At 37.7% G+C, this 27,082-nt stretch overlaps 2 protein-coding genes across 2 annotated transcripts; one reads left to right on the top strand and one right to left on the bottom strand.

Annotated features, from left to right (window-relative positions):
• Nucleotides 1-2,766: 2,766 nt before the first annotated feature.
• LOC764602 (transcriptional regulator ATRX) lies at nt 2,767-13,967 on the top strand. Its single transcript, XM_030994212.1, has 6 exons — nt 2,767-2,857; nt 5,005-5,192; nt 5,659-5,786; nt 6,719-6,793; nt 7,626-7,741; nt 8,270-13,967. Exons 2-6 carry the CDS (start codon nt 5,120-5,122, stop codon nt 13,572-13,574), a joined length of 5,697 nt encoding a protein of 1,898 aa, XP_030850072.1. The 5' UTR covers nt 2,767-2,857; nt 5,005-5,119; the 3' UTR covers nt 13,575-13,967.
• A 4,901-nt stretch (nt 13,968-18,868) lies between these two features.
• On the bottom strand, nt 18,869-24,383 carry LOC105447512 (N-acetylated-alpha-linked acidic dipeptidase 2-like). Its single transcript, XM_030994511.1, has 9 exons — nt 24,305-24,383; nt 23,772-23,835; nt 23,151-23,218; nt 22,314-22,405; nt 21,804-21,894; nt 21,082-21,340; nt 20,499-20,580; nt 19,886-19,972; nt 18,869-19,114 (listed from the first exon to the last, which is right to left on the bottom strand). The coding sequence occupies exons 1-9, from the start codon at nt 24,362-24,364 to the stop codon at nt 18,904-18,906; spliced, it is 1,014 nt and encodes a 337-aa protein (XP_030850371.1). The 5' UTR covers nt 24,365-24,383; the 3' UTR covers nt 18,869-18,903.
• Between the last annotated feature and the right edge of the window lie 2,699 nt (nt 24,384-27,082).

Raw genomic sequence — 27,082 nt, forward strand, 5'->3', positions numbered from 1 at the left:
ATCTTCAGTATGGTGGCGCTTTGATGTGACGGGTCGAGCGAAGATATAAAAAAGTGTAATGACCACGAGTGATATATTGCCAAATGCAGTGGCGTAGCTACAAGGGTCAAGGGGCATGCCCCCCCCCCCGCCCCCGCCCCGTAAAATTGCGTTAGAATGATGAAAAATAGGGAACATGAGAAAAATTTAAAAATGTGAGGAAGAACTGAAAGATGAGATAAGAAGATCCCCACCCACCGTTCCCTAAATTGATGGCCTTGTTATATCGTGCAAGAACGGTATCTCAACATTATGCCAGAGTGCCCCTCAAAAGTTGGAAGCACGCTACGCCTCCAGCCATTGTCCTAGGTACTTCATAGACTTAAAGGTCTCTCTAAAGCCGTTCATAAATTTTAACTGTAAAAATGAGCCGACAGAAGCCCCCCTCCCTATAATTTTGTCATTGTTCACTGAAATGTTTTTTGTAGATGTAATAATTAAGATCGGCCACTTCAATAAGAAACAGATGTATATAACCACACAAAAAAGAGAACACAAAACTTAGTTCCTGTTTTCCATTTCTTTGAATCCCGAGTTTTCTTTCCTTTTGTTTGTATCTTCGATCTTTTCTTTCATACAAATAGGTTTTGGTTGTTTCTACCATTTATCCCTGTCCCCCATCCCTTTAATCTATTTTGTAGATCGGCTTATTTCATCCACAGGATAACCTCAGAAAGTATGAATCACTAAATTTATATACGACTAATGCATACATTTTATTTTACCAAACGGTAATGGAATAGCGATAGTTAAAATGATAGACTTTGATTCAAACAACAAACATTTTCGAGGTTGAAATTATTACTTATTTTCAAAATGTCTCACTTGTTTTGCTTGCTTAAGGCAAAGGCCTAATGATTTCCATAGCTAAGGTATAATTATGATTGATAACAATAAATACATTACATTGTGCAATACTGACCAGTGTTTACCCCCCCCCCCCCATCTTTATTGAAATCTAATATCATATATATATCCATCATAGAGTGAAACCGATGATCAATATCGAAATATGGGTCTATATACAATGTGGCTATAATAAAAATTTAAAAAAAACATCAAACCATTCTCCATGCGCTCGCTGCTTAGCCTGTTGTTGGGGGCGCTATTTAGAAAGATCCACCATCAAAGAATGGAGCAGATACAGGGTATCACTTCGATGTCAATGTTCGCCTGAAGATTTTCTGCTTCACTGAGATGTACTTGACAAACTTCTATTATAATAGAAATTCACTTAAAAGAAAAATGTTTCATTGTTCGTAATTGAATAACTTGAAAGTTGCAGTTCATACGACCACCATTTTCGTGCTCAAATCGTAGGGAATTCTGGAAAAAAAAATGATTTATGCATGACCTTATACATAAAACATTTTGTCGATGGCCAATCAACAAACAGTAGTTGGCGTATTTTTTACGTCATCGCTCATGAATATTCATTGACCCTCCAAAACCGTCGTTCAAATCGGACAAAACCCCATAATGCATCCAATGCAAAACCTATGAAATGTCAAAGGTCACGATTTTAGTTGGCCCTCTAGTCCTCCTACGGAGGACATACCATGTATGATCGAATCTCTTTGAAGATTTGAATAACCCCTATCATTCAAACAAGGTCTTGAGAGAAACGATCCTCGTAATGCTGACTATGTTTTGCCAACTTAGGTTTATTATACACACAGATAAAAAAAAAAAAAACTTAGGTTCATTGTGGGCATACAAGACGGGAAAGGGATGTGGTGGTGGTGGTGGTGGTGGTGGTGGTGGTAATAGAAGTGGGAGGGTCTGCCCCGAAGGGGCCGCCGGAAATCATCACTCATAATTCGTCTTAAATATTAATTAGTTTTACATACTTGGACTTCTTTTGTTTTTAGTTCCTGCATGTTTACCAAGCTGTATTCTTTTGCAATCTTGCTAGTTGCCCTATCCACTGCAGCTGTCACTATGTTCGTCCACGTTATTGCACTTTGTATCTCTTAAAAATGTTTTTAAATATTATACAACACGTCTTATCATTACCATTATTGTTTATAAGCAGTAGTAGTAGTAGTAGTAGCAGTAGTAGTATAAGTAGTCTGTAGTAGTAGCAGCAGCAGCAGCAGCAGTAGTAGTCAGAAGTTGTCATAATGAAACAAAACGAAAATTCTATGTTAATGTTGTTGCTTTAGTTTTAATGGCGTGTATCATTCATTTATGAATATTTACGCCGACGTCTATGCGATGGCTGCTTAGCCTTGTATCACTTATATAACTCATATTGTTATTTTCTATGTTCAAATCCGTTTTATTTATAATCTGGTTTGCATTTTTTATAAGTCGTATTTTGTAATTTTCTATATTTAGATCTATTTATATATATATATATTTTTTTTGTAATGTTATACTTGTTTGTGTTTCATGAAGAGCCATAGAAAAAACAATATGTATTTGCAACCTTTCTTTTTAAAGATATTTCATAATAAATAAATAAATAAATAAATAAATAAATAAATAAATAAAATGTAGAGACATGCTCAATATACAAAATTACAAAATTATCGTTGATTTCCAAGTTGTCACACATACAAAATATACTGTACATCCATACATTTCGTCTCAAAATATTACAGCATGCGTTTTATACTTGATTAGTTGTCATAAACTAAATACTTTGATCAATATTATGTGGAGAAAAAAAAAAAATCATCGCACCGATTTTCTTTTTTTTTTTGTTACTTCGACGCCAGCGTAGTTTAAAACCGCCATAAACAAAACAAAGATAAAGTCTATTTCCTTTTCATTCTCTTGGTCTGTAGTGATTAACGTGTGAATTTTACGTAAGGTAAGTTGCTATTATTATTGTGCCTTGTGTTACTTATATCGTTAATTCCATTGCTTCAATTTTGACTGAGAAAATGCAAATATAAAAGTAGTTTGTTATTTAATGTTGTAATTTATGCGTATCAGGTGCGAAGTGTGTGAAGATGACGCCATTATTGTATACTATCAATTGACTCCCGCACTCTGGTGGGGTCGCTAAGGCGCAGTTGTTGATGCCCTCCTTTTGTTGTTGAAATCTCTCTTATACTAGCTTATCACTAACAGTAAAGTGAAATTTCGGTATTGGGCTACTAAAAATATCAACTCGGAACCCCAAATTTGTAGCAGAGTATAATTTGAAGAATCCCTGAAACAGGTAAACTAGCGAATATGACAAAATTAGCATACAATTCCATTCATTGATCATGTTGATTGCTTCGGTATTTTATTTTGAAGTAGAATCTAGTGGCTAGCACACATAGGAGCATCACTACCCTCGCTGTGTAGTAAAAGCTGTGCTTTTGATTCTCAACATTTCACACACCACTGTACAATACTCAACTGCTTTCACTCAAAATCGGTACCTAGTTTAGTGACAATTGATGACACCTAAATAGCAGTAAAATACTCCTTTTTTCTTAACTTACTGATGTTAAAAAGAATAATTTAAAAATTCAAATTGTAACTAATACCCCATTCACAGTGGTTTTGAAATTTGTAGCGGCGTTGTAGCGGAGCGGCGACACCGCCATAACACCGCTACAAATGCATTCACAGTAGAAAAGTTATCCCGCTGCAGCAGCGGGATAAATATCATGTACCCATTCACGCTGCAGCGGGTGATTTTTATTACCTCCGTAACAAACACGTGTATGCATGGCTCATGACCCGCGAGTGACCCCGATTTGACCGGAAATACTTCAGCGCGGGGTTTTCGATTGCTTGAAATTGCGCGCGCTAGCTGTACTTTACACACTCTTCCTCATGTAGCTTTTGTATCCTCGATCATATTACTTTTTAAAAACTAGCATTTTTATTGCTTCCAGTCAGAATATTTTAATTTTTTGAAGTGTTAAATATTTTTATTTGGATAATTATAATATCTACATAATAATAAAATCAATTTGAATCCACTGGTTACTTTATTTCTATTTCACTTTATGTTCCCCATTGCTGGAGAAAAGAGGTCAGTGATAGGTAAGTAAACAAATCACACGTGTTTGTCGCGGTGTTATAGCGGAGAGCCTTCACACTGAGTAAACACCGCGACAGCAGCGGGACTGTCCCGCTGCTGTAGCTAGGCGAACCTAGCGATAGTTTGTCGCGGCGTTATCGCGAGGCGGTGTTATCCCGCGATAGTTTATAACGGGTCGGAGCCTTCACACTGAAGACAACACCGCGACAGCAGCGGGACAGTCCCGCTGCTGTCGCGGTGTTTGAGGCCACTGTGAATGGGGTATAAGTCTACTCTAGTGTCAAACTTTGCTTACAGCTGCATCGACATGATTGTGTAGAGTCTATGCGATATTGTGTGGTGTGTATAATTGTGTAAAGGTCTAATAATACCCGCCTCGCAGCAAGCATGCAGTGCTAGAGGTCAATACGCATTGACTCTCTATGCTTTGCTGGAATGGTGGCTTGTGCATGTGCAGCACTGCATTCCATAACCATGATAACACAGTGCAGTCCCATATACATGTAGGTTTGGTCCAATGAGTGATGATTTATGTTGTATGAATTGTGTGAATTGGGGGTATTTTATTACGCGGTATCCTTTTTTTTTTGCATTGCCAGCGTGGGATCGGGAACCCGAAACCCGCAGAGCGACAAAGAAATAAAACGTTCTCAAAAATGTGGACGATCCTTATTTTGTTAGGACACGATTAGTCCGCGTTTTCGATGATATCCTTGTTTATGCGAACGATCCTCATTCCAGCGCCCCTACTAATAATGGAATTAAAAAGTGTCATGACATGGTTTTGATGCAGCACATCAAGATAGTTCTAAATCACAAACCCATGAAAAATGTGAGGATATCTCAAGTAGGCATTCAGTATTGTAAGAGGAAAGGAAAATACATGTTCACTTCTGTGCATTCGTCAATTTTTATTGTTTCTTTTAAATGTTTATATATTTACTCTCTTCCTTTTTTTTCTTTATATTTCACAGGTTTGCCTAGTCGTCTCTCCAAACAAGCTGGTTATGATATCGATGTCAGCTGTGTATATGAGAGTAACAAGTCACATATTCAAAAATTTGACCCTGACTTAATTACTCTACCAACATGGATGTTGATCAACCGGATGAAAAAATTCAGTCAAACAGACAGGATGAAGGTCTTTATGATTTCTCCTATGGTAAGCATGATACATTGTATATAAGGGCTCTTACTTTAGATTTGTTTGGAAATTTAACTTTCAGTATTTATTTACAATTGCCTCATAGGATTGTAGAAATGTAGGTCGGACTTAGCATCTGGGCAAATGTTAATTTGAGCCCTGTCAACACCGGGGAGATTGGAATTTATACCTGTAGCTTCATGAGGTTTTGAGCATGGAATTCTTCACAGCACACTGACACAAACAAAAAAGAGAAAGAAAACTATTAAAAAGAGATCTATATCTCTCGAAAGTTCCAGAAGACCTGTAGAAAACTTTAAAAGGCTTTGGAAAAATATTTTTCCAATAAATATCACTTTTAAATCAATCCAAAAAAAAACCTCCCACGAGAATGGTGGCAAAAACATCAATCTCTGTGCTCTCATACATGAATAATTTCACCAATATGTCGCATCAACGTTTTTTTTCTTCTCTTTTACCTCAGATGATGATGGGGGCAGCATCAAGTCTCCTGATGGTGCGATTGACGATGAATCCAACATGTCCGCCCTTGACCTTTACACTGACATGGTCGTCAGAGACAGTGAAGAGGCTGCCCTCTCTATGGCTAAGGTAAACCTCACGATGAACTTTGTACAGTCAACCCTGTCTACAAAGACCACATTTTTCATTTCCCTTGAAAATGGTTTCTCATTGAACCATGTACTATATGCACCTGTCTACAAAGACCACCTGCCTATAAGACCACTTTTCTTGTCCCCCTTGGGTGGTCTTTATAGACAGGTTTCACTGTAGTTAAATGATGTTTGGCACTTTTATGCCTGTCAGGACTCTTGGGATATGACAGAGGAGTGTAACATTAACTTCCGTTTCCCTTTTGTAGTGGTTTCCATGCTTGTAGCCAGAAGGGTGTCTGCCGTTAGAGATGCCTCACCCTTTAATTTTGTTCAGACTACATTCACCATCATCATCATCATTTGTTAAAGTCAGCATTTTCCCTCTTGCAAGGGTTTACTGACTTTCACGCTGTGATGACACTCCCTCAAGCTTCCTCTTCTTTTAGACCAACCTTACCGCTTTTTTTTCATTTCATCATATCTTTCCATCAAATCTTCGGTCTTCTTTTCTCTCTAATGCCATCCACTTCCAGATCCCATTATTTAATGGATTACTTTTTTGAATGACCCTTTGGACACCTTCATTTTCAATTTGACACCAAATACTGATATCTTGGCTAGAAGCCTGGTGTTTTTTCATAGCTGTCAATAACATTGAGTTGTGCATTTGCTCCACTACCAATCGCTTAAAGGTTTATTTATTAAAGATATAGGGTCCGGTTTGCAGTTGGGTTTTTGGTTTGGTTTGTCCAGGGTTGGAGTCTGGAATTTTTGTAGTGAGCACTTGTTAAAAGTAGTTTTATTGTGTGTGAAGTAGGTAAGCTACCATGTAGAAGACAGAAATAGATGTGTCTCATTTTCTACTCCTATATTTTTAGTACATCCTTACAATGTTGTTGTTTTGCTTTGTTTGCTTTTTTTTACCAGCTCAAGGAAGAAAAATCGTCTTTCAAAACTCAGCTTGACGCTGCATTAATTGAAGTCAGCAAGTTGACCACAGTGGTGAGTTATTTTGAATTAAGCCCGTCTGCACTAGTTTGGCCAGGGGGATTAGACCACCCAGCTTGGTCACTGACAGGTGGTTATTTCATCAACTCAGCTCTCAATTAACATAAGAAAAAGGGGATCATGGGGGACCAACAGGCACCGCTTAGGCATTATTTTCTATCCAAGTAGCTACAAGTATTGCAGTGGGGCTTTAAGAGTATAAAATACTGCTTTTAGTCAACTTATTTGACTATTCAAGGTCTCTGAGAAAAGTAAAAAGAGAAGGGAAAAAAAATCAGGCAGTGAGACGTGCATATTTGCAGTGGGAAGGCAGGATCGTTATAAAGGGAAATCCATTCCTGATAGCAAACTACTCTAGAGGAAAACGGTAAAATCAGAGTAGTCTGGTGAAAGTTTGAATGAAATTGAACCAAAAGTGGAAAGATAAATTTGGTTAAATTTGATACTGCAATAGGTATGGGCTCTTCAAATTGACTGAATTAGTGTCTCTGTGATGTAGTGGCGGATAACTTTCCCATTTGTTCCAACACACAAAATGACTGAAATTCAATTTTTTTCTTCCCAAAAATGTATGATAATGACTCAGGAGGGTAATTTCTCTTTGGAGAACCTATGATAATATGCTATCCATGATATATTTGAGTAGTGCCCAAAGGGAGAAAATGTTTGGGGAGGAAAACAAAATTTATGATATTTTTGTTTTGTACCCCACGCTTTATCTAGTTTACTCTATTTACTTACTTTTCATTAAATGCAACTTAGACCTAGCTGCAGCCCTAACGTCTGGTGGACATTTTATATGGTTTGTATTTATTTCTTTGTACAGAACGAGACATTGACCAAAGAGAACCGAGTACTAAAGAGCAACATATCTGTTCTGCTAAAGACCGCCAAGATGGAGATACAGCGCAAGGAGAGAGAGCTCAATGAATTACGCGACATGTAAGTAACAATTGTTCACATATGGTGAGGTAAAAAAAAACAATTTAATGCGGGCTTTGCAAGCATAAAACACTTCTAATTTGTTGTATGTTAAACACACATAGCATCTGTTCAGAGCCAGAAGGGCATTGACACTGTATTAAGTATATGAGTTAACGCCCTCTTTGCTCTAAATAGAGGATATCAAGGAGTAAATGTAGGAACTTTGTTGTGCGAGGCTTCTTTCTCATTCATACTTGTCATTCATGTAGTTCACTACAAAAAAAGAAAAGTACAGCAGTTTATAGCAGCATATATGTAAACAAACTTTCTTTGTAAGACATTGTAAAATACTTACAATCTGTTTCATGTCTCAGAAAGATAAAAATTAATTGTAGCAAGAATAGAGAAACAATAGATTTTGCATTTTTATATTACCGGGCCTTTGGCTTAAATCTGACCTTATCTTGTCCCCTATAAACTAAACATGTTTGTAGTCTCTAATTTTTTTACTCATCAGTCCTTATCTTTTGGTGTTTGTATTTCTAGGCAACTTGATGGAAGAAGACCATCAGCAAATTCTTTTTCTTCAAGGTCACGCAAGACAAGGAGGGGTCCCAAACAGCGGCAGCAGCCTGGACCCCTGCGGCAGAATGGAGCTCAGCATCCCAAAGGTCCAAACGCTGGGCCTACCCCCAGGGCTATGAACAGAACAGGAGACAGTGACAGCGATAAGGAACAAAAACGAGATGTTCGAGAGACTATGTTTGTGCGGAGGCAAAGAGCAAGGAATCAACAGCAGTCTACAACCTCAACGTCACAATCATCCAAAGTGCCACATCTGTCCTCAGATAAACGTGAATCAGGTGGTGCAAAGAGGTCTATAGGGGACACTTTGCTGCATCTGTCACGGCAGTCATCGCAACAGATTGAAACGTTGCGTTGTGAGACCAAAGAGAAGGACAAGGTTGGACCATTGATGAAGGGTTCTGATGGAAGCCAACTTCAAAGGACAATGGAGCCAAACACTGCAGATACAACAAGACACAGTGACCCAAAAGATTTGGTGACTAAAAAGCCAGAGGTTGTAATTTCTGCTGTGCCAAGATTAGAAGCACAGAGAGAAAAGACTACTGAGAGACATTCACATCATCTGAAAGACAGGTCAAGAAGTAGATCGGTTGAAAGAGCCACTAGGAGTAGATCTGGAGAGAGGTCCTCTACAAAAATTTCTGAGGACAGATCTAAACAGGACCAAAGGAAAGTACAGCCAAGAAGTGGTTCACGTGAAAGGTCATCCACAAGTAAGTCAGATGACAAAAGGTTGTCTCCAAGTAGATCTTCTAGGAGCAGATCAGATGACAAGAGGTCTTCCAGGAGTAAATCTTGTGACAAAAAGTTGTCTCCTAGTAGATCGTCTAGTAGTATATCCCATGAGAGGAGATCATCTAGAAGTAAATCCCGCGATAGGGACAGATCTAAACAGGACCAAAAGAAAGTACAGCCAAGGAGTGGTTCACGTGAAAGGTCATCCACAAGTAAGTCAGACCATGACAAAAGGTTGTCTCCAAGTAGATCTTCTAGGAGTAGATCAAATGACAAAAGGTCTTCCAGGAGTAAATCTAGTGACAGGATGTTGTTTGGAAGTAAATCGTCTAGTAGTATATCACATGAGAGGAGATCATCTAGAAGTAAATCCCGTGATAGGGCATCAAATAGCAAGTCTCGTAATAAACCAAATGATCTCAAACAACGGAAGGAGGAAGTTTCTCAAAGGGAATCATCATCTACTTCTAAGAGGTCAAGGTCAGAAAGGGATGCAATAGATAAGCAAGCTGAATCTCTAGCCTTCAGCCGATCAAGAACTCCAAGAGAAAATGTTTCAAAGGACAGACGAAGAGATAGAGACAGAAGGGATAGTAGACGATCTAGTACACCAATACGAGATTCAACAAGAAAGGACTCACAAAGGTCTAAGGAGAATCGGAAATCATTGAGCGGTGTTAAAATGCCTTCAAGCAGGGAAAGGGGGCAGAGTGGGGCAAGAGAAAGAATGTCTAGCATCGCAAAGGAGTCTGTTGCTAAAGCTAAGGCTATGCTAAACAAACGTACAAGTGGTTGTTCCTCTCCCAAGAAATCTCATAGATATGACAGGAGAAGGTCATCAAAGGATCTGTGTTTGGATGGCTTGACAGAATGGACAAAAACGGAATCGAGCCATAAAGAAACTCGTTCTGGAGAGTTAAGAAAGAAGGAGAGAGGACATGAAGGCAGTGAACGAAAACGAAAGCACAGATTATCATCTTCATTTCAGAAAGAATCCCTAAGTCATGCCAAAAAGAGGAAGGCTGGTTCCAACAGCGATGATACTGGAAAAGTGGACATTGCTGATGAGAATCACCTTGATGCAGGTGGTATCAATTCTTGTACTTATGAAGAAGGGCACACTGTCCTTGCCTGTGGAATTAGAGACTCTATTGAATGTACGTCTAGTAAGGTAACAGTACTGCACACGAGCGTTAGCGATGCCTACGATACTACACAGAGTGATACATCCTTTCTACATGCATCAGGGTTGCAGGTTGATAATGGTGCCCTGAAGCAATCAACAGGCGATGCAGTTTACCATCTGAACAAAGAGATCAACGAAGAACGGGAACTATCAGAAGGAGAAATCGTCAGTGATGATGAAGAGGCAAGTAGAACCAAGAAATCCAAACCGAAGTCGTCAGAGAAGAAAAAGAGGCGATTATCCAAACACAGACATAGTCACTCTAAGAGTACGGAGAGCACAACGCATTTCCTCAAACCACCGAGAAGAGGCAAGAAGCACAAGAGGAGAAGAAGTTCTGATCAAGAGGCTCAAGGAAGAAAGAAAAGACCAAAAGAAAATATAAAAAGTGATGATTCAATACAATCACAGACAGAAGAAGATGCGTCAGCTCAAAAGAGCAAGGCGTGTGAAGGTGGCCTTAATGTGGAGCTTGTCAGCGAAAATGCGTTCCCACCTATAACTGGTTTAGATGATTCAGAGATTGCACTAGGACGTCCAGATGATGTGGATATGGAAAAGGATGTATCAGAGCTCACTGAAACACCAGTGGATAATCGTCCTACACCCATTAGTAAATCTGAAGCAGTAGGTATGATGCATGTGTCTGAATCAGCCTTGGGAGCCTGTGGAGATATTGAAGAAGTGCCAAAGACTGAGACATCGAGTTCCCCTGTAGAAGAAGGGGAACATGAAAAAGATGAAAATAGAGGTGAAAGAATCCTCAAATTTGAAGATGCTGTTGAAAGTGAAACTGTCGCTGCAAACGCGAGTACAGAGGCTTTATCCGAGCATGCTATTTCTACACCTATCAAGGAATCTGTCTGTGCAGGTGAGATCCAGGCCCGTCAAGGAGCAACAGAAGCTGATCCCAATGTGAGTAGAGGAATTCTGTTTGAGGATCTCTGCCTATCGTCATCTATGGATGATACATCATACCTATCCTGTGTTAACACCACCTCAGAAAACCAAAGACACAGTTTTATGAACTCCATTGAAAAAGTTGATGATCTGGTGAAAGAGATCAGTGATCCATTGGTGAATACTTCAGCTCTTGACATGGATGCAAGCCAAAAGCCGACAGAAGGGCATGAAAAACTTGAAACAGAGATCAGTGAAAGTCTTGGAAAATCTGCCTTAGATCTGCATCACATACCACCAAAGACAATTACAAGTGAACCCATGCCTGATCCAAGCAAAAATGGGGAAAGATTCTCCAAATTACAAGTGAAAAATGCAACACATGATCAGATTGTGACGGATGGAACTCACCTGGAAACATCACCTGATACATCAGCGGAGTTGAACACCAGTAAATCATCTGAACCTGCTCAGAATGACGCAGTTCATTCCTGTGAAAAGGAAGTTCTTGTGTTAAATGAGGATAAATCTAAGAGTGATGATCATGTTGCCGATGAAGATAATGATGCAGTGTCCCTGCTGGCAGCAAGTGGTTATCTAGACAGCTTCATGCATGACAATGCCCCCAAGGTGAAGAGGCACGTTGATCTGTCTTTTGATGAAGTAGAGGAAAGTAGAGGTGTCCTGAAGGAAACAGAAACAGTTGATAAGACAGAGACTTCGCTGCATTTGACTTGTGAATGGAGTAATATCGAGTTCCAAGATTCCTCTACCAAGATGGGTGCTGAACCTGACCAAGGACCTGTCACTGTAGTTTCTCCATTTTTTGATGATGGATGTGCCCAAGACATGGAATATGCTACAAATCCCATGTTAGATGAAGAGGAGCATGAAGAGAATAAAGAAATCTTTAAAGGTGACAAAGAAACAGAAATTGATTTTGGCAGAACTGTTGGAGACAATATCAAGGAGAAAGAGAAAAGCCAGACTTACATGCCAAATGAAGCTTCAGAGTTAAGGCCTTCCAAAAGAGACCCTCTAAACCTTGACAACATGGACACAAGCGTTAGTGATGCCCTAGCCACTGAAGAAGCCGGAATCCGTACAGATGGACATCAGTCATGTGAAGTTAAGGTATCTGGTGCCTCTTACAGCACTGAGAAAAGACATTCACCCTTAAGTAAGGCAAAGGAGGAAGATTTATTTCCAAACAGAGTGAAGGAAGAGGAGAAAGAGGTTGAGAAAGAAAACGTAGGTGAGGATGAAGCCCATGTTTCATCTAATCCCATTGTGATAGACGATGATGGGGTTGAAAGTGAACTCGACTTTGAAGAGGATGAGGAGGAAGAACAGGAGGATAGTGTCTACATTGTTGATGTACAGCCTGCAGACCCTCGTAAAAGAAAAAGAAAGCAAGAGGATGATTCCTGTAAGGAAAGTGAAGAGGAGAGCGAGGAGTTGAACCAGTCAGAGAGTGATACCTCTGATCTAGAAAGTAAACGGGACCCCTTGAAGACTTGTGTGAGTCGTGATGAACCATCTGCAGTTGGAGAGAGCGAAGGCCATGACAAGACCATCTCTGGCAAAGGCCTGTTGGAAAGTAATGAAGTTGAGAGTGATCTTGATTGGGGAAGTGAGCCTGAAGAACAAAATGAAGAATATGATGTTTCTGAGGATAGAGAGAAAGGCACTGATAAAGATAACAAGGAGAATGGAAAGCTAGATAAAAAGGAAGAGGAGGATGAAAAGACCGATGGGGATCAGCAGAAGTGTGAGGAGGATTCAGAAGAAGAAGGTGAGATTCTTGACGAAGAGGAAGGAGAAGAAGAGCACTCCGATGGAAGACACGACAGAAAAGAACCAAGTGAGAAATCAAGAAAAGATCAAAGACATAGAAGAGATCACCAAGGGCATAGTCAGAGCCACCTCCACAGATCCGTCCATAGGGATTCCTCCAGTGGAAAGCGGGAGAGGAGTTCCGACCTCCGTAGACTTGATGTAGAGGGAAAAGGCGAGAGAGGAAGAAGTGGCTCATCAGACCAGGACCGGAGGTCACATAGAGAAGTGCAGGAGAGAGACAATCGGAAACATCCCAAGAGAGAGGACAGAGAGCGAACAGGAAAAGGGCGTATCAATGAGGAACGATCCCGAAGGATGAAGGAAGATAGGCGGGAAGCGTCTGAGAGGAGAAAGGAAGAGGACAGGAAAAAAGCTTTGGAAAGGAAACGAGAGGAAGACCGTCGAAGGTTGGATAGGAGAAAGGAAGATGAAAGAAGAGAAGCAAGAAGAAGATTAGAAGAAGAGCGTAGGCAACATGAAGAAAAGAAGAGAGCCCGAACGAGAGAAGAGAATAAAAAGGTCAGATCTAGGTTACATGATAGTGAAAAGAAGAGAGAGCCATCAAGAAAATCAAAGAAAGTTTCAGAAAGCAGGAAATCCTAACCCATTGCATTAAAAGTCATCATGTATGATCGATGCAATATGAAATTATTGCCCAAGTATAAATGCTCAGAATGCTCTGACAATCGCCTTTACAATCTCCACTTGATCATGATTTAAAATGCCCCATTTACCATGGATTTACATTTTGTTATTGGGGAGCATGTGTAAAAAATACTTTTCACTTTTTGGGATCTACATTTATTTTATTTAATGGCAGAGGTCAGAGTGTATTCATAAGATGGGACTAAATCTAGCCTTGAGATTTTCTTGAGAGAGTCATTTAACTTCAACGTGTAAGAACTTTGTATGGAGGCAAAAAAGGGGGAAATTAACAAGAGACACCTTTTCAACCAGAACATAGAAGTAGATGGACTGTAGTTTGATTTGGCGTTGATTGTCGGTAAATGCACCCCTGATCCCTGATCCCTGAATATTGAGAGAGAAAAAGGATAAACCTTCATTGATGGAAACATAATTAAGATAATCAATTAAATATAATAAGAAGAAAAATTCTTCTTCTTGAGCTGTAGAAAAAAGACCTTACAGTCATAGATAACCACCCATGTAATCTTGCTTTTTATCACGTTCAGGATTTACCTTCAAAAGTGAAATTTAACTCTCCATAAGTCGCATCTGGTGGGAGCACAAAAAAAACATAGTTTGCCATATGGAAAATTCAACTTAACAAGAGTAAATAACACATATTTTGTATAGTTAGGTCCAGAAAAGCAACTCATTGTATAGTGGTTTAGTGTTTTAGAGGTGGTTATTTTACCTGACTGCTAAGAAAGCATAAATGCTTGTTAGTAAGCAACCAGAGGACCGACGGCTTAAGGTCCTCTCCGAGGAACTATTGCATCCGGTCTCTCTTTAATTTGGCTTTGAAGACCGAGTCAACAAACAAGTGCTTATTATCATGTAAATTTATTAGTGAAAGTTCAAAACCTAAAAGGGCATTGCAGGGGTTTGCACGGTGAAAATCTAAAAAAGTTGTATAAGGGCCAAAGTGTTAATGTTCATTAAATGTTAAATTTCATAATTGAAAACTGTCCTAAAAGTACGGTGGCAAAATATTCATTGATAGCAAAATGTTTTCATTCATAGAGAGAAAACGCTGAGTCTTTAATCTGAAATTTTGCTACTTTTATAAACTCATTTTTTTGCTAGAGATAAATTTTGAGATCATTTGTTGGGGGCTTGCAAATCCCTGATAGGGACTTTAAAAATATTATTCATTTCTATGTTGATTGAGCATTATCAGAAGTATTACTTTGCTTATTTTGATTTGATATTTTTGTACGTGTGTTTTCATGTATATTAGATTGATGTATATTCATATGAAATATGCCTTGCCTGGGCTTGTAATTAGGTATTTAAGAAAGAGTATATGTACAGAAGAAGTTTACACAAAGTTTGTACATTTTGCATGTAGATACTTAATATATTTTCATGATATAAATCTTGAAGTTAAAGAAGAAATTAAAATATATCAATGTTAATAATAAATAATATTCAGCTTTTATATAGCGCAAATCACAATAAGTCTCTAAGCGCTTCCAAACTTGGATATTATTACCCCGGCTTTAGCTGTGCTGCCGTTATAGCGCTCTAGCATTTCAAGGAATAAATTCCTACCAGGTACCCATTTACTTCACCTGGGTGGAGTGTGGCAAATGTAGATCAATATCTTGCCAAAGGACATTAGTGCGGCGGCGGGACTCGAACCACGGACCTTGTGATCGACAGTCCGGGCGACGTATCCACTCGACCACAACACCTCTATAACATTTGGTGAAAAGACGAGAAAATATAATGTTCTCCACGTTGGATTTATACCCTTTTTACATACAAAGTTATTGCCTGTGGTTCATGTAGACACATAAATACACAAGCTCTACTGGCAGGAGGAGGGGGTTGGTTGCTAATCTATTCATTATCCCACAATTTGCCTGTATGCAATGTCACACCTGTGAAGTACATGCAAATCTGCCAATGTTTTTCCATTACATTTCAAAGCTTTAGATTGAACTATGTCAACCCAACATTAATCTTTATCTAAACTCCTCAAAAAAAATCTGCAGTTCAGGTTTGAGTGTTGATATCTTTCTTGTTGCGATACATATATCATACTTGAATTTGGTGTCATTTTACAATGATGCCTCATTTGTAATCATGATTATATAATGTGCAGTACACCTGCATATGAGGCTAAGTCAAAAGTTGAATGTTGACAAATACATTGTTACTGTCGACAGTGACCGCCTCAATATCATTCAAAACACTATCCATCCTCCAAACACATGAATAATTCGCTATTGAAAAAAACAATGCATTTTGCAACATTTCACTTTTTAATTGGCCCCATATTCAGGTGTACTGCACACTCATTGATGACATAATCATTACGATGGGGCATCATTGTAAAGGGGCATAAACAGGCTTTTAGATGATACCAGCATCAATAATAATAATCATAGTTACAAGAGAAATATCAACGCTCAAACTTGAAATGCAGAACTTTTTGGAGGAGTCTATACATTGGAATTTATATGTAATGTTAATTAATGGGTTCGTATGATAGGTACAAGTGTACCGTAACATTTGAAAGAAAGTTGTGCAAATTCAGCCTAAGGTTTATATTTCATGAGCCACAAAATGATTAAGACCACAAACAGTCTAAATGTTTGTCCCTCACTTTGCTCTCTCACAACAGTTTTAACATGATAGAAACTTCTTTCCATCATTAATTGGAACACCAGTAAATCAAAATTCCAAAATTGATGTATTGGACATTCAATGCCTATTGTAATAAGAACATTTATAAAAGTTTTAAGTTGTATTGTATCAATGGCCAGACCTCAGGGCTTGAAGTAGTGTATAAGATTGTATGAAGAAATAAACAGCGTACATGGGTACGTGATATTAAAATTGAATACGCATTTTGTTTGTTGTATTTCTACTTTGGTATATGGTGTTGTGGTTAATTTCATTCTCTTAACAATAATAACAAATATAATAGCCTATGCATGAATTTTCATTATCACGAGCTCTAGAGTACATGTACATTTTAAAATGTGTTGATACAAACTAGATTATTTATAGATGGGTCATTAGAAAGAGATTATCATTAGCATGGTTTTGAAGAAAGTTGAGTGAATGAAGTCTTTGTCGAGGTGTTGTGTTAAATGATCTAGGACCACTTTGCATATAAAAGACATGTGATAACAAGCAACTATCATAAGCGACATTACTTTCAACCAATCAAAATGGTGCTTTAGTTTATGTTTATATCTCTCTTTCTCTTCCTCTCTTTATCTTACCCTCTCTCTCCCTTCTGATTTCTCTCTTTTCAAAGATTTTCTTTCGATCTCAGTTCAGGCCATTTTATTCAAAACATGATATAAGATGTTATATAAAAAAGAGACTGGTAATAGTACATCAATCCACATATTTTAACTTGATTACATCATAAACTGAATGGTTTTAGGACCCCTTTAGAAGCTTAGCTTGTGATCGGGGCCGGCCCTATAGTAAACAAAATACATACATTAACAGTAAAAAGTAAAATGAATGTAACGTATAATTATACAGGGATGGAAATACTAAGCTACAGAATATCTCTTCCCACCAGCGCTCAAAATACACGGGGGCGGTGGGCGATTCGCCCCCGTGAGCTACATAATCGCCCCCGTCAGGTTGCTCACGGGGGCGATAGCAAAATTAAAAATCGCCCCCGTGGAATTATAAAACAAAGATTATCTTTTCTGTTATAACTTTAACACAATATTGAGTTTCAATTTTTAAACCTTAAACCAATGAAATGGAACTTAGATTATTGTGCAAGATTTCTCGTTTTATGAGTAGGCCTATACCGATTCAGCTCGCAGTGCAAACACTGCAAACAAAAAAAAGAAAACAAGGTTATTTAATAAAAGGATCATGTGACAAATAATCATTGTGATTCAAATTGATGCAAGGATTTTTTTTTCTGAATAAGCAATGCTTTTCACCAGAATATTCTTTGTAAAAACGACTTTTACAAATCTCAGCCCTGCAAATCTGCCACTGTGTTGTAAGATCACTTTCAGATTAGGAGAAGTGTATTCTTTAATGAGTATTTTACATTGAATGGAACGTCTCAACTCAGTAAGCATGGCTGAGATTTGTAAAAGTTGTTTTTACAAAGAAGATTCGGGTGCAGTGCTTATTCAAACAAATATTCGCATCAATTTGAATCACAATCATTATTTGTCGCTTAATCCCTTTTAATGACCTGTTTTCTTTCTCGTTTGCAAGGGAGAAGAAGATATGTCACGTTAAAGACATCATAAAGATCAGTGTTGTATGCGTATATAAAATTGCCAGTAACAGCTATGTAGCTTGTAAATTTGTAAGAGGGAAAATGCTGATTGAAATGATAATGATGAAATAGCAAATAATTGAGGAGTATCATAGGTACCAATTCAATGGACTTTTGTATACAAAAAGAGCCCCCGTCAGTACTAAAAGAGCCCCCGTGAGAAGGCTCACGGGGGCTCTTTTTTGGGGGAAGAGCCCCCGTGGACAAAAAATTAATTTGAGCCCTGCTTCCCACAATTCAATTTCTCAATTGATTTCCCATATCTTTATTTGTTCTTTCCTTCTCTCTCCCCCCCCCTCTCTCTCTCTCTCTCTCTCTCTCTCTCTCTCCTCTCTCTTCCTTTTGTCAGCTTCCATCATCAGTCTTGCTTCACACTCGAATAACAAAAGTACAATGCAAGATCTGAAATAGTGTAGTATTCAAATGGTTTATCAAACGAAATCATGTACAAACGTCATAAATTAGCATTCTAAATAACTGAATAAGGAATGTTGTGTATGTATAGGCCTACTTGGTAGTCTGGCAATTTTGAATTGTTATCTTCCATCGGTCAACATACACACCCGCCCCGAATGTGGATAATACAATAAACCAGAGAGGTTCAATTTTTTTAAGAAGAAAAAAATGAAGGGCGAAATTTCGAAAACAGCTTCAAGATTTGTTTTGCTTTGTCGTTGCATTTTTAAGAGGGGTGATTTCGAAATGGCAAACGATTTAGTTTTTAAAAAGGGGGCGGCATGGGCCAGTTGTGCCCCCCCCCCCCCCAAAAAAAAAAAAAAAATCCGCCCGTACAGTATTACCTTCCTCAAATTAACAAATGACTTCTTGATGCAGCTTAAGTACGTTCATTGGGTGATCGCGATCTAAGTATTGAATGTTGCTATACATATAGGCCCTATTCACATACGAAACGTCTATCTATAAAAAGAAAAGAAAAAGCAATAACACGTTGCTTTGAAGTTTGTGATGTCACCATGACGTCACATCTCGTAAGACTGAACTGCCAGCTTCGACGGCGTGCGTTAGGATGGCGACCTGTTGAGCGACCACGGTCCAACGACCTGTCTGGTCGGGGTCGTCGTCGATTTCATACAGGGCATCGAGGATACCGGGAAACGTTCCTGAAGGGACTTTGTCTGTCGAGCGTTCCTGGGTTTTCCGCCCGGAAAATAGCAGATGCCTTTATACATGTGACGAAAAGGTGGATGATAAAATTTGATAGATAAATCCAGGTCTAAAGAAAAAAGGATCCGCGAATTTTTTTTTGAACATGAAGTTGATAAAATTGCGCAAAAAAAATTACACGAAGGGTAATTATATACAGTATATCCTTGATGTACATTTTGGGGCAATTTTATTTCAACGCAGTTATTACAGAGAGTCAAATAGAGAAATCTCGGATGCCTGGGGAGGGGTTATGTCTTTGTTGAAAACATTCTGGTATACCAGTTGGAGGGTACGGGAGGTAAACCAAATTCTTTTAAATATTAAGCCAAACGTGTGAAAAGGGAGATGGCTTTTATCTTTTCATTTTTTTTAGATTTGAAAAAAATCGAAGGTAGAGTGCAAGAACAACTTGACCTAACGATAAAAAAAACCAATGCCACTTCAAAATACAACAAACGTAAAAAAAAAAATTGTTTCAGACAGGTCCATTAATGGAAATGGTTCTGGTTATACGTAGAGTACACTGGATGTGATTGTCATTTAAAAATCGTGGGCATTAATTCTGTGTTTTGTGTGAGAACCATTATTTATGCAAAAGGTTGAAAGCATTTAATGTGTTTAAGTCTTGGATATAAGCATTGATCTACTTAGAAGCTTGTATCTTTAGAGCTTGTCTCTTGTAAATTGCAAATTTCAAGTGAAGCCCCTAGCTATCTCTATACCAAAAAAATGCAAGTTTGATAATATCTTTCGTATCTAACAATGATAATCATATTTGAGTTACCTGTCCAGAGTGTTTCCGGGTAAATCACCTAGAAAAGCCTTGTCAAGTGACATCAACTGATCGTTGACCTGCCTCACAGCTACAGTACTGATATCAGGAGAGAGAGAGAGAGAGAGAGAGAGAGAGAGAGAGAGAGAGAGAGAGAGAGAAAGAAAAGAGAAGGGAAAGGGGTTTAGAGAGAAAGAGAGAGGGACGTGTTGGAGAAGGGAAGAGAGAAAATTGTACTTCGAAATTGGTACTCCATTCGACAAAAGTCAAATTGAAAGATCGTTTTACTTGTTATTATATCACTTTGGTCAAATGAAATATTTTGTCAGACAAATTGCTATACCCCGATGGTACACAATAGACTTTACTTTTTACTATGCTTTATATTAGGTGTGTGGTGAAATAAAACATGGTACTGCTCTTTATTTTATATTTACGACTGGCAAGGAAAATGCCACAAATGTCACTTATACCGAAAAAACACAAGTGACGTATTATATTTACGACATATTTGTGATTTAAAATCAACATAAAATGTTATTCAGTTATTATTTTGTAGACTTATGAAAAGTGATGAATGTGTCTCTCCAGTCATAGACATTGCGGTACAAAGAAATGTGCTTACCTTTGGGTGTCCACAGACCCCAGCCGATCTTGAAATTGTGAGCTAATTGTTGCAAACTCGGCAATCGCCTGCTCTAGGGATTCTAGAATTTAAAAGATCAAACGTATACCAAACATATTGATGTTCAATATATTGGTAATCGATAACATACCTAAGAGTTACCATTCACTAAGAGAGAGAGAGAGAGAGAGAGAGAGAGAGAGAGAGAGAGAGAGAGAGCGAGAAAAAAAGAGTATAAACTACGAATAAAGCGACGATGAATATATGAAAACGTGTTTCATTTTGCTCGGTTGTTGTTGTTTTGGGGTGGGGGGGGGGGGGTCATTTTTTGTGTTGTGGGTGAAGGGCAGGGGTGAGGCTGTTACTGGGATAATAGCTCTCATACAACCTGTGTATCGATTTGATGTTTTATCGAGTCATCAGTATTTGAATATCAAACAGCATGTGACAATGCCCTTCATCAATCCAACCATGTACTGTATCCATATCAGGTCTTTTGTTATTAACAAACTCTGTACCCCTCCCCCTATCTGTTATAATTAGTATGGAAATGTAAAAAGAAAAAACACTTCAAAAGGCCTACCTAGTGAAATATCATGGGCTTCAATATTTCTCGCCTGTGACGTGTTCTTAAGGTTCATCCACATCGTGGTCAGATCACTAGCGTAAGGCTCGACGTCAAACGGCAACACCACTCTCTCGGCCAAAATACGCGCCATTTCTGCGAAAGTCCTTGCGATCGCCTGGTGGAATTTGTATTCAGGATCTATGTATGTCTCCATAAGACGGATTGTCTCGTATGACGTGTGATAGAGAGAGTAGAAGTTGATGTTGTAGGTTGCCTATATAGGGGAAAAATGAATGACCTGGTTGTGAATTTGTTGCGTTATAGTCGAATATATAGTTGTATCGTATTATACATTATCATTATCTCTTTCATTTTTCCAGCGAAATAATATCATATGAGGAAGCACTTCGTGTCAGTTTGCAAAATAGTAGGTGAAAGAGATTCACCCTCTGCAAGGATGGATTCCCCCTAGTATTGAAGTGGATTCCATTAATCTTGAAGAAGATTTAACAAGAAACGAAGTGATCATTACATTAATATAATTATGTATGACTCCTTAAGGAAGTAGCTATATAATTACACTCCTCGTCTGTCCTCGATCTGAGATGGTAAATGTCTCTTCTTCCCTGACCCTAAGAAGTCCAAATGCTATCTTATCAGTTTACGATAACTCATTCCATGATTGTTCTTTTGCGTCGTTGTTATATAACATTTGAAAATATGATGACATCACTTACGCTATCGTAGAAATAGTAGCCGCTAATGCACGTCACTCCCAACCTTTTCTCGAAGCCATAATAGTCACTGCCCCCACCAATACGCAGAACTCTGGTGAAAGTGGGAGACAGAGAGAGATGGTGACTACACTTTCATGAAAAGTAAATGGTACCCTGTTACAATAATGCAAGATTATTATTTCCTTGAGCAAAAAAAAAATGATGGCCAACAGTATATTATTTGTAATCATGAAGGTGGTCCTGTATTTTAACAGAATATCAACTTCCTTAATATATTGTAATCTTCTTGCAAGGGACACGTTAAGCATGTTCAGACCCCTCTAAGAACCAGCGATATCATATTGTAAATGCTGAGCAGGGCTATATCCATCCATTATATAATATATTTATTTCGCTTTGCGTGTTTCATATTTATTGGTATACGAAAAATAAATACTTCTACTACTACTGATACATGCATGAGCTGGTACTGCAACATAATACAGTAACAATGTTTAAAACCTAACTCACCGAGGCAGTTCCGGATTTTCCGGATCTGGTTGGCGTTCTAGCATTGTGTCATACACAGTTTTCCGGGTATCCGATGGATCCGGATCAGGCACCTACAAATGTGTATATTTTCCAGAATTGAATTAGCTGCACTTAATCCACTAACAATGCACGTAATGAAAATATCAGGCCTTTTTTATCATCTGTGCTACAAAACCTTTAAATATGTAGTATTAATTTGTAGTTTGACATAAAATTATCTGATAGGCCTACCTCGTTTTCCAGATAATGACTATGCCTGGTTTAAAGTAACCTTTTTCCCGTTGGCATTCGGTGAAACAATTTGGTGTTTTGTTATCAAGATACCAGTGCAAACTGGCGATGGCAAAAAACATGAATTATGTAGACCTTAACACATCATCATAGTGTGACGAAATCTTTCTGCGTCCATTACTTTTTTAATACAAATTGTAAAAACTTTCAGACATACTATTCTAGTATTCCATTTCAAAAGTGTAGGTTATAAACTTTAACAAATCCCGTATAGACTAATTATACTTATCCATCAATTCGTAGCATATTCTTTTAAACATTGGTGACACTATTTCCTTAAACTCGAATCCTCAAATCAATGTTACATGTTTACCATATAGCCAGCATTGATATAATTTCGAACATATTAGTGATAAAACCCTCACAGATCAATGCTATTTTTTCTATCAAAATATTCTACCAAACATAAACATCCTTTCATTATTCGGTGACATTCTTTCATAATACCCGTACATATATATATAAATGCTAGCTGTCTACTTTTCGTTTAACTTAACCGAAGAACAAGGGGGAAAGCCGATATACCTTTCGGGTCGCTTCGTAGACGATCGGCCGTAGATGTGGAGTTGCCGAGGAACGGAGGTAAAAGTTGTCTGATTTAGAGAAAAGGAAACAAGGAGATGGTATTAATCTAATTATAGTGAATGAAAAGGTGATACTTTAATTTTAAGATATAACTTTCAGATTTAGGTGGATTTATATATGTATAAAATGTAGTAAAAATGTGAAATGGGGTTCTGGTCATAATTAAAATGCATGGAAAAGAGCAAGCTCAGAGTTTTTCTCCTAAAAGTCCACCAAGGGAAACCTCAAATTATGTTGTGTTTTTTTTTTTAATTCTATATTTTAGTTTGCTACAAAATTAAAATCTTTCGTAAATCGTAACAAGACGTTTGCCATCTTGCACCACATCGTGGAACGAAAATGAAATTCCAAATTTCTCATCAAGAATATTCCCGTTTTTGCTTAAGTATCACCTGATATCACGAAGTGGCTGGAGCCAAATGGACGCAAAATTATGTTTGTTTGAGTTCAACTATTTTTATTTTTTTTCAGAGAGAATGTTGTTGTAATCTATGGACGATATGCATTGGAGCTCTAGTAAACAATGTGTATATGAAAGGACTATGTATGCATTTTACTCACCCATGACCGCTATATCAAGGTTTAGATATGTTACCGCTCTGTCGGTTAAGATTCGATTGAATTCCTACAGGAGATTTGGAGAGATGGGAAAAGAGAGATGGGGTGATAGAGAAAATACTTTTCCATATGTTCCATATTCCATATATTCATAAAAACTATTGGCGTTTATCATGATTATCACTTTATCGGGCATCGACCTATATCAATTTACATAAAAAATCATTGCGGGAATGCAGATTTTAAAAAGAATATGTGGGTTTTTGTATAAGGTAAGTCTCATTAAATAAAACACGACAACAAATGAAGTGAAACGAAGTAGAAAATAAACCAATGTATCTTATGTCATATCATACACCCCGTCTATAAAACCTATATTTATTTTAGTCACAAATTTTACAAGTGCACAACTCAAACAAACCTATTTTTGAGATTCCATCCAAATTCTAAATTGCGCAATCGCTTGAATAATGGACATTACTTTTTTTCAAGTGATAAAAATTATCTTAATCTATCAGATCACTGATAGCTCTTACCTCTGTCCATTCGATAGAGCCAATCAACCCGTATTCCTCTCCTCCGAACGAACAAAACATCAATGTCCTCCTCGGTCTCCAGCCTGGATGAAGATTACGTAATGCTATCATAAACTATTTGGAATGTTTATCGAAACCACCATCGACCTGCCGCAATTTTTCGATAGGACTAAGGCGCATGATGATAAATTAGAACATATAAATGATGAAATATTTATGTTTATAAGAGCATCTAAAGGCTCAGGCTCAAATAAAATAATGTATCATAACAAAATCCGATTTTTTTTTTTCGTTTTCGTTAAAAATCATAATTTGGTGTGTAAATGAGGGGAGTAGAACAAAACTTCAGTCACCGTATTATATTGAAACTTTAAAAAAAAAAAGAAGATACCATGATTGTATCAACCACGGCAATTATGAGAAGAAAGAGTCCCTTTTTTCTCTTTTTTTCTGAAATATTGTTGTTTTGTTTTGTCATGTGTTGATATATTGTTTTGTTTAATTCCTTCTTCTTTCATTCTATCTTTCTTTTTTAAACATATATATATATATATATATAATATATATATTTAACTAGAATAAATTTAATTCACTCGAAACAATCGCCAATATATTCACCCCAATCATTTAAGTTTCTAATGAATTGCCTTTCAGTACAGTAGTGTTTTGATTGATGAACATCCACTCTTTCTTACCTTCTTTCCTGAGTTGACCGAAAACCCTTGAAATCTCGAGCATTGTCGCCGTCCCACTCGTAGGATCGATAGAACCCAACCCCCATGCATCACGATGATTCCCGATTATGACGTAACGATCTGTCAAAATAATGAATGATTAAATAATTACGAAAAGGCAATACAATTCCCCCCCCCCCCCCCCCATTTTTTGCGAATTAGCTGATATCTGGTGTTATTTTGTTATGTTCTTAGATTTTAAATTAGATGCAGAATAATTTCTTCTTCTTAAAAAGTGGACGAGCATCGCTGGAAAAGGACACTTGACGGAAATGAACACCTAACTAAAACATGGTGGAAAATATTGGTATGCCATTACCTTCACAAATTTATATTATGCCTTTGTAAATAATGCATTAAAGGACTATTCTAATGCTGGAAAAGAGTAGCCTGTAATACATATTTAGTATTTGCGAACGTTAGGCAATAACAGAATGAGATTTATTGCCTGAAAGACAGGAAATAGAAATAAACGCATAAGGTAAATCAGTGTTCTTTTTTAATCGTCTCACGTTCGAAAATACTAACCATTTATTATATTTTTTCTCAACTCCACTGTTTCGGGTTAATCATTTATCGGCATCGAGATATGCCGATATTAGAAACCTTGAAATGTTAAAATTATGTACAAATACCAAGTACAATGCTTATGAATCTCAAACGTGAAAAATGTATACAGCATTCTTAAATTCCCACCTGGTTCTATTTCACCCTTGATGAAACCGACTGTGTTGTAGATCGTATACTGGTCCGAAACAGAGTTGATCACCACCCTCGTTTTCCTGTGTAATAAAACATAAATAAGAATGCACAGTAGCGTACGCAGGATTTTTTCGAGGGGGGGGGGTTAAAATATGAAAACCGTACCGATTTTTTTTGTTTGTTTGTTTGTTTGTTGTTGTTTTTTGGGGGGAGGGTCCAGTTTTTGAGGAAATTTTCGCAACGACTCAGCCAGCCAGTGAATAAGCGGGGGGGGGGGGGGGGGTTCTTCTAAAACACACATTAAACAAAATTGAGAGGGGGGGGGGTAACCCCAGAACCAACCCCCCTGCGTACGCGCCTGAGAATGCATAATGTTACATAGGATTGTCAAACTGGTCCTAAAAGGGCTTAATACATATTACTCTCTTCTTCAGTTTCCCTAACATACATTGCTCTCTTAGTAAAAGAAAAAGCAGACCCCCGAAAGGCAAAAGACTCCTAAGCGATTAATCCTTGAATCAGCAGGTTTGAATATTATTGATCCAAGAGTATATACCTTTTTCACGTTTCTTTTATACCTATATTCGGGAATGGATAACCAACCAATCTGACAGATATTAGTTCTGTCTGTTCAATAAGAAATGAAAAACTTACACTGTTTTCCAAAATTTACAGTTATTAATTAATATTGCTAATGATGTTGGCAAATGTTTTTTTTTCATGAACAAAAATTAGTCTTATAGGCATTATTTGAGTGTCACATACTCGTTACTGAAAGTATCACGATTATTACATTTGACCTACTATTCTATCATACTGCGCCAATAATATGATAGTTAATTTGTAATAAAACGTTCAGCATATTCATAGAAGAAAAAAATATTTAATCCCGAATATGATTTTTCTTACATTTTTCAAATATTCTCGCTCTACATCTTTCTTAAAAATCTCCCATCACCTTTCAAGCTCACTACATCACACGGGTTTTGAAATTTACTTACATTCCTTGGTATGTGGCACTGAACCCTGGACCTATTGGGTAGCTGGTGTTCAAACCGCCAAGCCAATCATCCCGAGGTGAAGGACCTGCCAAAGCTCTGTCATGTTCATGGAAAGAAATTAATAGCAAAACGATTATTAATACTTTTCGATAATATCAACCTAGGGAAAGTAATTTTATTGGCCTTTCATCACCTTTTGAAAAATGTGAACATTAGGATGACAATCATATTCACGTTATCTGAACATGATTTTTTATAGATTATAAGGTGTTGAGATTGGATCCACCACCAGTAATGATAATGCTACTATACTGCTACTAATTATGATAATAATGAATAAT

This window comes from Strongylocentrotus purpuratus, unplaced genomic scaffold (genome assembly GCF_000002235.5).
Source record: "Strongylocentrotus purpuratus isolate Spur 01 unplaced genomic scaffold, Spur_5.0 spur5_scaffold_21, whole genome shotgun sequence".
Classification (NCBI taxonomy): Eukaryota; Metazoa; Echinodermata; class Echinoidea; order Camarodonta; family Strongylocentrotidae; genus Strongylocentrotus; species Strongylocentrotus purpuratus.

Coding starts and splice junctions, on each gene's coding strand:
- LOC105447512 (XM_030994511.1), bottom strand. CDS start 24,364: ATGTTTTGTTCGTTCGGAGGAGAGGAATACGGGTTGATTGGCTCTATC. Junction 23,219..23,771: donor CCTTGATATAGCGGTCATGG/GTGAGTAAAATG, acceptor TCTCTAAATCAG/ACAACTTTTACCTCCGTTCC. Junction 22,406..23,150: donor TCTACGAAGCGACCCGAAAG/GTATATCGGCTT, acceptor ACACATTTGTAG/GTGCCTGATCCGGATCCATC.
- LOC764602 (XM_030994212.1), top strand. CDS start 5,120: ATGGATGTTGATCAACCGGATGAAAAAATTCAGTCAAACAGACAGGAT. Junction 5,787..6,718: donor CTGCCCTCTCTATGGCTAAG/GTAAACCTCACG, acceptor TTTTTTTACCAG/CTCAAGGAAGAAAAATCGTC. Junction 7,742..8,269: donor CTCAATGAATTACGCGACAT/GTAAGTAACAAT, acceptor TTGTATTTCTAG/GCAACTTGATGGAAGAAGAC.